This window comes from Lactuca sativa, chromosome 9 (genome assembly GCF_002870075.4).
Source record: "Lactuca sativa cultivar Salinas chromosome 9, Lsat_Salinas_v11, whole genome shotgun sequence".
In the NCBI taxonomy this organism is placed as follows: domain Eukaryota; kingdom Viridiplantae; phylum Streptophyta; class Magnoliopsida; order Asterales; family Asteraceae; genus Lactuca; species Lactuca sativa.
The window spans coordinates 78,029,777-78,039,876 of NC_056631.2; the positions used below are offsets into that span (position 1 = coordinate 78,029,777).

General features: G+C 41.5%; 1 protein-coding gene across 2 annotated transcripts; it reads right to left on the reverse strand.

Moving 5' to 3' along the window:
* On the reverse strand, window positions 1-9,266 carry LOC111918005 (glutamate synthase 1 [NADH], chloroplastic). Of its 2 annotated transcripts, XM_023913649.3 has the most exons (18): window positions 8,499-9,266; window positions 8,284-8,403; window positions 8,039-8,152; window positions 7,795-7,947; window positions 7,597-7,697; window positions 7,427-7,523; window positions 6,983-7,092; window positions 6,593-6,876; window positions 6,167-6,510; window positions 6,021-6,091; window positions 5,481-5,950; window positions 4,501-5,370; window positions 4,218-4,372; window positions 2,157-3,941; window positions 1,847-2,071; window positions 1,481-1,749; window positions 570-1,401; window positions 1-481 (listed from the first exon to the last, which is right to left on the reverse strand). In XM_023913649.3, exons 1-18 carry the CDS (start codon window positions 8,889-8,891, stop codon window positions 212-214), a joined length of 6,663 nt encoding a protein of 2,220 aa, XP_023769417.1. In that variant the 5' UTR covers window positions 8,892-9,266; the 3' UTR covers window positions 1-211. The 2 variants fall into 2 exon arrangements, with proteins under 2 accessions (XP_023769417.1, XP_023769418.1); XM_023913650.3 differs by lacking the exons at window positions 7,597-7,697; window positions 7,795-7,947; window positions 8,039-8,152; window positions 8,284-8,403; window positions 8,499-9,266 and adding an exon at window positions 7,294-7,370 and having other exon boundaries at window positions 7,449-7,523.
* Window positions 9,267-10,100: the final 834 nt, after the last annotated feature.

A 10,100-nucleotide genomic window follows, 5' to 3' on the forward strand; every position in this document is an offset into this window, starting at 1 on the left:
TGAAACGAAACAGACTCATCTGTACATTTATTTATTTTTTTCAAAGTTCAAAAACAAGCAATCCACCAAAACCAAAAGGAAAAAGGCTATAAACAGCAGCTACCAGGACACAGGAGAGGTGGAGGATAATAAGATACAAAAACTAAGCTTCCACACTATAATTATCATTATAAATTTATAATCACCACCACCCCCACCATCCTCCACGTGTCTATGTTCTAAACGCCTGTTGCTCCTCCCTCTTCTTCCCCTCCTCTATCTGCAACCTCCCATCTTCAATCTCCTCCTCTTCCTTCATCACAAACTTATCCACCTGAGCCGCCGCCTGCCGCCCTTCCGATATCGCCCACACCACCAACGACTGCCCTCTCCTACAATCACCAGCTGCAAACACACCTTCCACATTTGTAGCAAATCTCCCATATTCCGCCTTCACGTTCGACCTCCCGTCTTTCTCCAACCCCAATTTATCCGCTATCGTCTGTCAACATTTTAATCAATACACATATCAATATAACATAAAAATAATTAATAATTAATGTTTGTATGTAAATAGTAAATATACTAACCGATTCAGGACCAAGGAAGCCCATGGCTAACAAAACCAAATCAGCCTCAAGAATCTCTTCAGAACCTTCCACCTCCTTAAACTGAAACCTTCCACTTTCATCTTTCCCCCATTGAACTCTAACCAACTCCAACCCTTTCACTGCTCCATTTTCATCACTAATAAACCGTTTAGTCAACACCTCATACGATCGCGGGTCTTTCCCGAATTTTGTAGCAGCTTCCTGGTGTCCATAATCCACACGGAACACACGAGGCCACTGTGGCCACGGGTTGCCTGGGGCCCGGGTTCGAGGTGGCTCAGGAAGAAGCTCGAGGTTTACGATGCTGGTGCAACCATGTCGGATTGATGTCCCGATACAATCCGTACCAGTGTCACCTCCACCAATCACAACCACCTTCTTCCCCTTTGCAGAGATGTAGTTTCCATCTTCAAGATTGCTATCCAATAAGCTTTTAGTATTCGCATGTAGAAACTCCATTGCAAAATGCACACCCGAGAACTCACGTCCAGGAACAGGGAGGTCCCTTGGCTTTGTGGCCCCCACTGCTAAAATAACCGCATCATTCTCTTGGCGAAGACGTTCGATTGAGTACACCGGATCGGTTCCTACATTTGCGTTCACCACAAAATTCACACCTTCTGTAGCCATCAGGTCAACCCGTCTTTGGACAACATCAATCTTGTCTGTCTTCATGTTAGGAACACCGTACATCATCAGTCCACCAATTCGATCAGCCCGCTCCAACACAGTCACTGTATGACCCATTCTGTTTAGTTGATCAGCTGCAGCCAATCCAGAGGGCCCACTTCCAACAATAGCAACTTTTTTCCTGTAAATAAATTAAAGTCAGATGGGAAACTGAAACATATGAAACTACCTACATATTACATATAATTACACATACATACCCTGTTCTCTTGAGGGGGGGTCTGGGCACCATCCATCCTTCTTCAAAGGCTTTGTCTATGATTGAACACTCAATGCTTTTGATGGACACCGGGTTTTCGATTATACCCAGCACACATGAACCTTCACATGGAGCGGGGCAAACCCGGCCCGTGAACTCCGGGAAGTTATTTGTTTCAAGAAGTCGATCCAATGCCTCACGCCATCTGTTCTGATAAACCAACTCGTTGAATTCAGGGATTTTGTTCCCGAGAGGGCAACCCGTGTTTTCCTGTCGTTCATTATTTCACAAAAAGGTGAATTTACTGAACTACCCTCCCTAAGCTAAAGCTTGTACAATAAAACAAGACTAATAATTAAGTTGTTACCTGATGGCAAAAAGGAGTACCACAATCCATGCACCGTGCAGATTGAGTTGTCAATAGCGGGCCCGGTTTCGACTCTTCCATAACTTCATTCCAATCATTCATCCGTACAGACGGGTCCCGGTAAGACACACCCTCGCGCTCATACGCAACAAACCCACGATGTTTGACCGCATCAGCAACTCGCGATGGTCGGGTTGCCTGTTCGGCTTTTTCATCCTCCTTCACCTGAAAATACAAATAAAACAAAATTACTATCTTACCCTTTGAACAAAATCCATAGTATTTTAAATAAAAAAGATATGATTCTCACCTGATTAACAGTCTCAATCAACTGATTAACTGTCTCAGTCAATGACTTGGCTGCCAGCTTCTTAAGTTCCTCAAAAGCATCTTTCTCCTTCAGCACATCTTCCTCACGAATGTCAGCTTCTTCAGCAGCCAAATCAGCAGCTTTTTTAGCGACTTCCGTTTCTTTCATGGTGGCCAAAATCCGCTTATAATCCCTCGGGAAAACCTTGATAAACTTAGGCAAAAGATGGTCAAAGTCAGCAAGTACTTCCTTCGCCAGCTGGCTGTTTGTGTGTCTCTGATGTTGCTGAATCAACATTTTCAAAGTCATAATATCCTCCTCATCTTCAACCTTATCAAGATCAACCAGCTCAGTATTACACCTTGACCGAAACTTCAAGTCAACATCAAGAACATACGCGATCCCACCGCTCATCCCCGCAGCAAAATTCCTCCCGGTTTTTCCCAATATGACAACCGTCCCACCTGTCATGTACTCACACCCATGATCACCAACACCTTCAACTACCGTTTTTGCCCCTGAGTTCCTCACACAGAATCTTTCAGCCGCCATTCCATTAAAATAAGCTTCGCCACTTGTCGCCCCGTATAAAGCCACATTCCCAATCACAATATTCTCTTTCGGATCAAACCCACTTCCCTTCGGGGGATAAACCACAATCTTCCCACCAGACAACCCTTTTCCAACATAATCATTACTATCACCTTCAAGCTCAAGCATAATCCCGGGACATAAAAAGGCTCCGATACTCTGCCCCGCACTTCCATGGAGCTTAATATGGATCGTATCAGCTGGAAGACCCGGTAAATGATACCTTTTAGTCACTTCATGACTAAGCATCGTCCCAACCGCACGATTCACGTTACAGATCGGTGACTCGATGTAAACGGGAAGACCTTTTTCTAATGCGGGTTTTGCGAGCGATATCAGCCGTTGATCGAGTGCCATGTCAAGACCATGATCTTGTTTTTGTACGCATGTCTGTGCAGCATCTGATCTGATGTCAGCAGCGGGTCGAAGTAGAAGTGAGAGGTCAATGTTCTTGAGCTTCTCGTTGCTTTTGGTCAACTCTTTATCGACTTCAAGCATGTCTGCACGTCCAACCATTTCATTGACTGTTCTAAATCCCATTTCTGACATGAGTTCACGCATTTCCTCTGCTAACATGAAGAAGAAGTTGATGACATGTTCGGGTTCTCCTGCGAATTTTTCACGGAGGACAGGATCCTGAGTGGCGATGCCTACAGGACATGTGTTTTTGTGACACTTTCGCATCATGATGCAGCCGAGTGTGATGAGTGGAGCTGTACTGAATCCGAATTCTTCTGCTCCTAAAAGAGCAGCAATGGCTACATCTCTTCCGGTTTTCAATTGGCCATCTGTTTGAAGCACGGTTCGACCACGGAGGTCGTTTGCAACTAGGGTTTGGTGGGTCTCGGCTAGACCGAGTTCCCATGGGAGTCCAGCACTCTTGATCCCGGTCCACCTGGACGCACCGGTCCCACCATCGTGACCTGAAATCAAGACATGGTCCGCATGGCCTTTCACTACTCCACTTGCGATTACTCCTACACCTGCTTCAGATACTAGTTTCACAGACACTCGAGCAGAAGGATTCGCGTTCTTTAAATCGTGAATTAGTTGAGCGAGATCTTCGATTGAGTAGATGTCGTGGTGAGGTGGAGGGCTGATTAGACCAACGCCAGCTGTCGAGTTTCTAGTGGTGGCGATGTCTCCGATGACTTTGTGTCCTGGAAGTTCACCACCTTCACCTGGTTTTGCTCCCTGTGATGGTGATTTCAAAATAAGTGATGCAGTCATTTGGTATGTGATAATCGATTTTTGTTTGTTTTATTTAATCTCACCAAATGCCAAATGGGGTAATGTAATCACTTAAAGATGCAAAGTCACCCATGAGGTGCTTTGCAGATTCGGCATCATCTGTTCATTAACATAAATTCATGAACAAGAGGGAGGAACTTATTGTTCCAACTAACAGGGAGAGGAGAGGAGACAGACAGAGACTCTAGGTTTACAAAATGATGAAGAAAGTTATTATACCTGTGCCATTTTTATCTGTATTTCATCTGCGTTTGTAAGGTAATAACTGTTGACCCCAAATCTTCCACTAGCAACTTGCTTGATTGCACTCCTTTTTGGGTTCATTGAACCATCTGGAAGTGGTTCCAAACGAGATGGATTCTCACCTCCCTCACCTAAAGAAATCAAATTTATAAGCTTTTTGAAGATATAACAAAAGGGTGTTGAAGATCTTTCAACAACAAATTCATCAGCTTTTTAAAGATGTAACATAAGGGTGTTGAAGATCTTTCAATGTACATACCAGTGTTAGATTTGCCTCCAATTTTGTTCATGGCGATTGCAAGGGTGCTGTGTGCTTCAAGCGATATAGAACCATAACTCATGGCTCCAGTACAGAATCTTTTCACAATTTCACTTGCAGGTTCAACTTCTTCTAAAGGAACCTTGACTTTTCCCTCTTTGAACTTCAAAAGTCCACGAAGATTGCAGGTTTTGTTTAACTCGTGTATACGTTTCGAATACTCTTTATAGGCTTCAACACTGTTGCCTCTAGCAGCTTCTTGTAACTTGGCAATAGCAAGAGGGTCATTCAAATGAACTTCACCACCTTTTCTCCAATGATAATCACCAGGGTTAGGTAAAGCAACAGCTTCAGCACTGTTGGGAGGGAACTGGCGTGATGGAAACCCTAAATCATGTAACTGAAGAGCATCACCAGCAAGTGCTTCAAATGTTGCTCCTTCAACTCTACTTGGAGTTCCAGCAAAGCATCTTTCCATTACTTCTGTTGATAACCCAACTGCTTCAAAGATTTGAGCACCTTTATATGAAGCCAAAGTTGATATACCCATTTTTGCAAGAACCTTCATCATTCCATAGTGGCTTGCTTTGTAGTACTTTTTGACTAATTCCTCTTTTGAATGGAAGTCACCGTTTGACTTTGGTGGAATCTTGCCATCAACTTGCATCCTCCAAATGGCTTCAACTGCTAAATAGGGACAGATGGCATCAACACCAAATCCAACTAAAGTACAAAAATGGTGTACTTCACGTGGCTCAGCTGATTCCACCATTAAAGCAACTCTGGTTCTCTCAAGCTTCTTCACTAAATGATGGTGGACAGCACCAACTGCCAACAGTGAGCTTACTGCTACTCGTTTTGATGAAAAGGCTGCATTTTTAAAGAACCCCACAAGTTAAATTAGCTAGACATATTCAAATCTTCAATCAACATGGGTGATTTAGATGATTAAAAATAAAAAATAGCTTAAAATGGCTTACCTCTGTCAGAAAGGACCAATGTGGTATAACCCTCTTTGATGGCATTGTGTGCCTGTGAACAGATTCTATCTAGGGTTTCCTCCAAACCCTTTTTGCCAAGTTCTTTTGGGTAGGTTATATCAAGAACCTTGCTTCTCCACCCTCTGAAGTTCATTTTTTTAATGGACTCCATCTCTTCAATAGACAAGAGTGGTCCTTTTAGAGAAAGGCGATGACATTGCTCTTCTGTTGTCTCTGTAAGATCACCTTCAGGCCCCACCATGCATTCCATGGAAGTTACAATTTTCTCCCTGATAGGATCGATAGGTGGGTTTGTTACTTGTGCAAACATTTGCTTGAAATACTCAAATGTTAGCTTCTCTCTGTCTGACATCACAGCCAATGGAGCATCATTTCCCATTGAACCAAGTGCCTCAACACCATCTTTTGCCATTGGAAGTAAAAGCATCTCCAAAGCTTCAATAGTGTAACTGCATAATTACTCAAATCAGATTTCTCAATTCACCACTAACAAAGACTCGAAGCATTACAACCACATACCCGAAAGCCTTCAATGGAGCCAAAAGGCCACGAATACCCATGTTCTCCATGTTCTCGTCATTGGGAGATGCCTAAAAGTTGAAATTTTAGAAAGTTGATATATTTTTTCACAAGATTGAAAACATTTAAAAAAAAAAGATTCTTACTTGTGAAACTCCAGCAATAGGGGGACATGCACGGGCAGATTTGTTAACAGATTCAACAATGTGCTTCAATTCTATCTTTTGTTGTTCAAGCCACTTTCCATATGGTCTTTGTAATGAGTATTGTTTTTTCAAGGCTTCATCATCTACAACTGTATGTTTCTCAAAGTCCACAAGAAGCATCATTCCAGGGTTAAGTCTTCCTTTTCTAGAAACATCCTCAGGTGGAATATCAACAACTCCAACTTCACTTGCCATTACAACTCTTCCACTATGAGTAACATAAAATCGACCTGGACGTAGACCATTTCTGTCCAGTGTAGCTCCAAGGTATCTCCCATCAGTAACTGCAAATAACATTTTATGTAAGCACAAAATTAACTGTCTCAAAGTAACAAATAAGAGTGAAATGAAGCTCAAAACTCATACATGAAACAAGTGCAGGTCCATCCCATGGCTCCATTAAAGCTGAAAAGTATTCATATAATGCCTTCCTTTTAGGATCCATATTCTTGTCATTCTGCCAGGCTTCTGGAATCATCATCATAACAGCTTCTGGAAGACTTCTACCAGCTCGCACCAAAAGCTCAAGAACACCATCAAAAGCACCTGAATCTGATGAGCTGGCATCTACAATGGGAAGAAGTTTCTTCATCTCATTCTTTGAAAGACCAAGCTCTTTGCATTTCAGAAGACCTTCACGTGCCTTCATCCTGAATAAAGAAAGATTAAAAGTAAACAACAATGTAGTGAAAACTGAAAACTAAAAAGCAACTAAAGATTGACAAATGATCAAACACATGGAGGGCATAAGCATACCAGTTAACATTCCCTCTAAGTGTGTTGATCTCTCCATTGTGGCCAAGAACACGCATAGGCTGAGCTCGATCCCAGCTAGGAAAAGTGTTGGTTGAAAACCGAGAATGAATCTAGACAAAAGAATGCAAATACCAATATTTTCAATGATTGAGATCCATGACATTGTTAAAATAAGGATTAGGTTTTGTATCAAAACATCATGTAAGCCCCTATGCAACCTCATGAAGTTTCATGATCAAGAACTGAGCACAACAATGCACCAAGTTTGTGTAAACATGATGAACTTCTTAATGAGGTTATTACCAACTCACCACTAATGAATCGAGCATCCAATCCAAAATCATAAGTTAACCACGCATCTCTCTCCCGTTAACCGGTTGATCCAATGCTGTTGTTAAGTATGAAGTCAGTGGACAAAAAATAAGTATATGGATAAATAATTACCAGGGCCATGTAGCTCGTAAACCTTTCATTCCCAAGATCTGCATAATAATACTCCTTCAACTGGTTCGGTTTTAACTGACCTTTGTACACAATAGTTCTGCATATAAATCATTTCAATTTTAAAAACCCATATGATAAATAATTGATATCAAGATTCAAGAAAACCAAACCTTGATGATAAAGAACATATATAGAAGTCCCTGATCCCACCATGTTGTAGGTTCAATGCAGCCCGGATAGCTACCATTGAAACCCTCCTTAGTATGTACATCTGCAAATACCAATTATTAATCAAGAATCAAGAATCAAGATAAGCATCATTCGTATATGTTGAGTTAAACATTATGCAAGTTAAAGATCATATATACCTGCTGCTCAAAATCAGCTTTTGACCTAGATGTGGGTGTGAGGAACACTTGTTCAATGACGGGTTCTGTTTGAATAGCGGACTTCCCCAATCCAGAATTATCTGTGGGAACAGTTCGCCAGCCAAGAACTGTGTGCCCAAGTGATTCAGCAACCTGCGAGTGTAATCGTGAAGTTGTAAACAAATTTTGCAAGATCAAGAAGCAACAAACGTGGTTAAGATGAAATCAAGCTCAGTTATGATACCTTTGTGAACACAATCTTGCTTTGCTCCCTTCTGGTATCGGAAGTAGGCAAGAAGAACATCCCCACTGCGTACTTCCCAGGTGGTGGTAGCTCAAACCCCTCATCTTTAGCAACCTGATGATGCAGATTTATCGATAGAATAAGACATAATTACTCATCTTGCTAAATAAAAAAGTGAACTGGCTTTAATATGCAACGTATGTAGTGATTACGATATGTGTAGAAAGAGCTTTATGTATATATACCTCCTTGTAGAAGTCATGTGGAAGACCGACGAGAATTCCGGCACCGTCGCCGGTGTTTGTTTCACATCCACAGGCACCTCTATGTGACATACGAACCAACATCTCAATCGCATCAGTCACCTAAATCAGGTCACAAAAGTAATTCAGTTGTCAAATTGATTGAAAAACAAACATAAAACTACAAATTTGAAAACGCAAGCGAAAATGATACATACCGTATTGCGGTTACTTTTGCCGGATAATTCAGCAACAAAACCGACCCCACATGCATCCTTATCAAAGGATGGATCATAAAGACCTAAGGGCTTCTCCGGCACTAGCGACAAAGCAGACCGAACCACCACCTTAAGCTTCGGGTCACGACCCGGACCATCCGATTTCCATTGATGGAGCGTCTCGGAAACCGACCCCCGTTGCAGCCTAGTCCCATACAACTTCTTCCCTAACAGACTAGACTGTTTAACGACCGAGCCACGGCTCGTCCATGTGCGGCTCCGGCCAACCCCAATCCGGGCTAACCCGCTTAACGGACGGGAAGCGGAAGCGAAAGGTTTCGTTACGTCCGCGTCGGGTCGGGCCTGGACAGCATGATTCAAAGCCACCGACATTATCAGATACCAACAATTTTTATCAAAAACTCCCCCTGCTTCAGATCTTTCCAATAAACAGATTTGTGAAGCGTTTATTATCAGATCTGGATAGCTATCAACTTAGTTTAAAGAAGGAATGGTTCAAATCAAGCGCCCACTTTCCTCCAATTGACAGGCCGATTTAGTTGGGGGGTTTTGTATATGGACTCGATACGCAGGGTATATGGATTCAAGATGAATCTTTAAAAGATAAAACGAACAAAACTGAACAACCGACGTAGCAGCCGACGGCTGCTGTTATGCACACTCCCGCAGACACACACACGAGAGAGAGAGAGAGAGAGAGAGAGAGAGAGAGAGAAAGGGTTCTGGTGGGTGGGGTTTTTCTCGGCCTCGACGAGGTGGGTAGTAGGTTGATTTTATAGAGGGAGGCAGGGGGTACCAGCTCATCTTCTCAACAAGGTGCCATTGTTGGGCGTGGGGCCCGCTTACCAATTTGCCACTTTTAGGGTAAACTTTCTACTGTGCCTGGAATGATAGAATCCAAAACATTTCTACAAATCAATTCTTTAATTTGGTTGCGTTTTTCATGTGTTACCATACTTTTCATAAAAGTCTTACGTAATAATCTAATTTGTGGTGGTAATTTAGGATTTTACAAAGTTAGATAATTAAATGTTATATATCATAGTTTTAAAAAACATATACAATATCCATGTCGATGTGATTTTAATTTATTTATATTTAAAAAATTAACAATCTTGAAGTTCCAGATTTTTGTATAATATCCAGACAAAAATAAAAATAGTCACTGCATTTTGCATAATTAATTGGTTGACCTTTATTTATTTGTCGATGTAAATCTAATTTTTGTATAATTAGTTCTTTACCATATAAAATGACATTAATGACATTAATAATATTTTTAATTTATTTTAACTTTTTCTTTAAGTCGTTTTAATTTTAAAAGAAAAAAAAATATTCTTCCCAACCTAACCTTCAATAAAACCCTATTAGATTACAATGTTCACCCCCTTCCCTACTTATATCTCTCTAACTCCAACGATCTTCTGTCTAGAACAATGATCGTTGGTCGTTGCCGATCATCTTTCTAGACACCACTATAGCCTCCTCTTATTGATTACCATTTCCCTTCATGGTCGACGTTCATCTTCTGACATATATGTCCAAAAGTCATTATACAATCATATTGATAGATAATATATG

Coding starts and splice junctions, on each gene's coding strand:
- LOC111918005 (XM_023913649.3), bottom strand. CDS start 8,891: ATGTCGGTGGCTTTGAATCATGCTGTCCAGGCCCGACCCGACGCGGAC. Junction 8,153..8,283: donor CACATGACTTCTACAAGGAG/GTATATATACAT, acceptor CTGCATCATCAG/GTTGCTAAAGATGAGGGGTT. Junction 5,951..6,020: donor GCTCCATTGAAGGCTTTCGG/GTATGTGGTTGT, acceptor GTAATTATGCAG/TTACACTATTGAAGCTTTGG.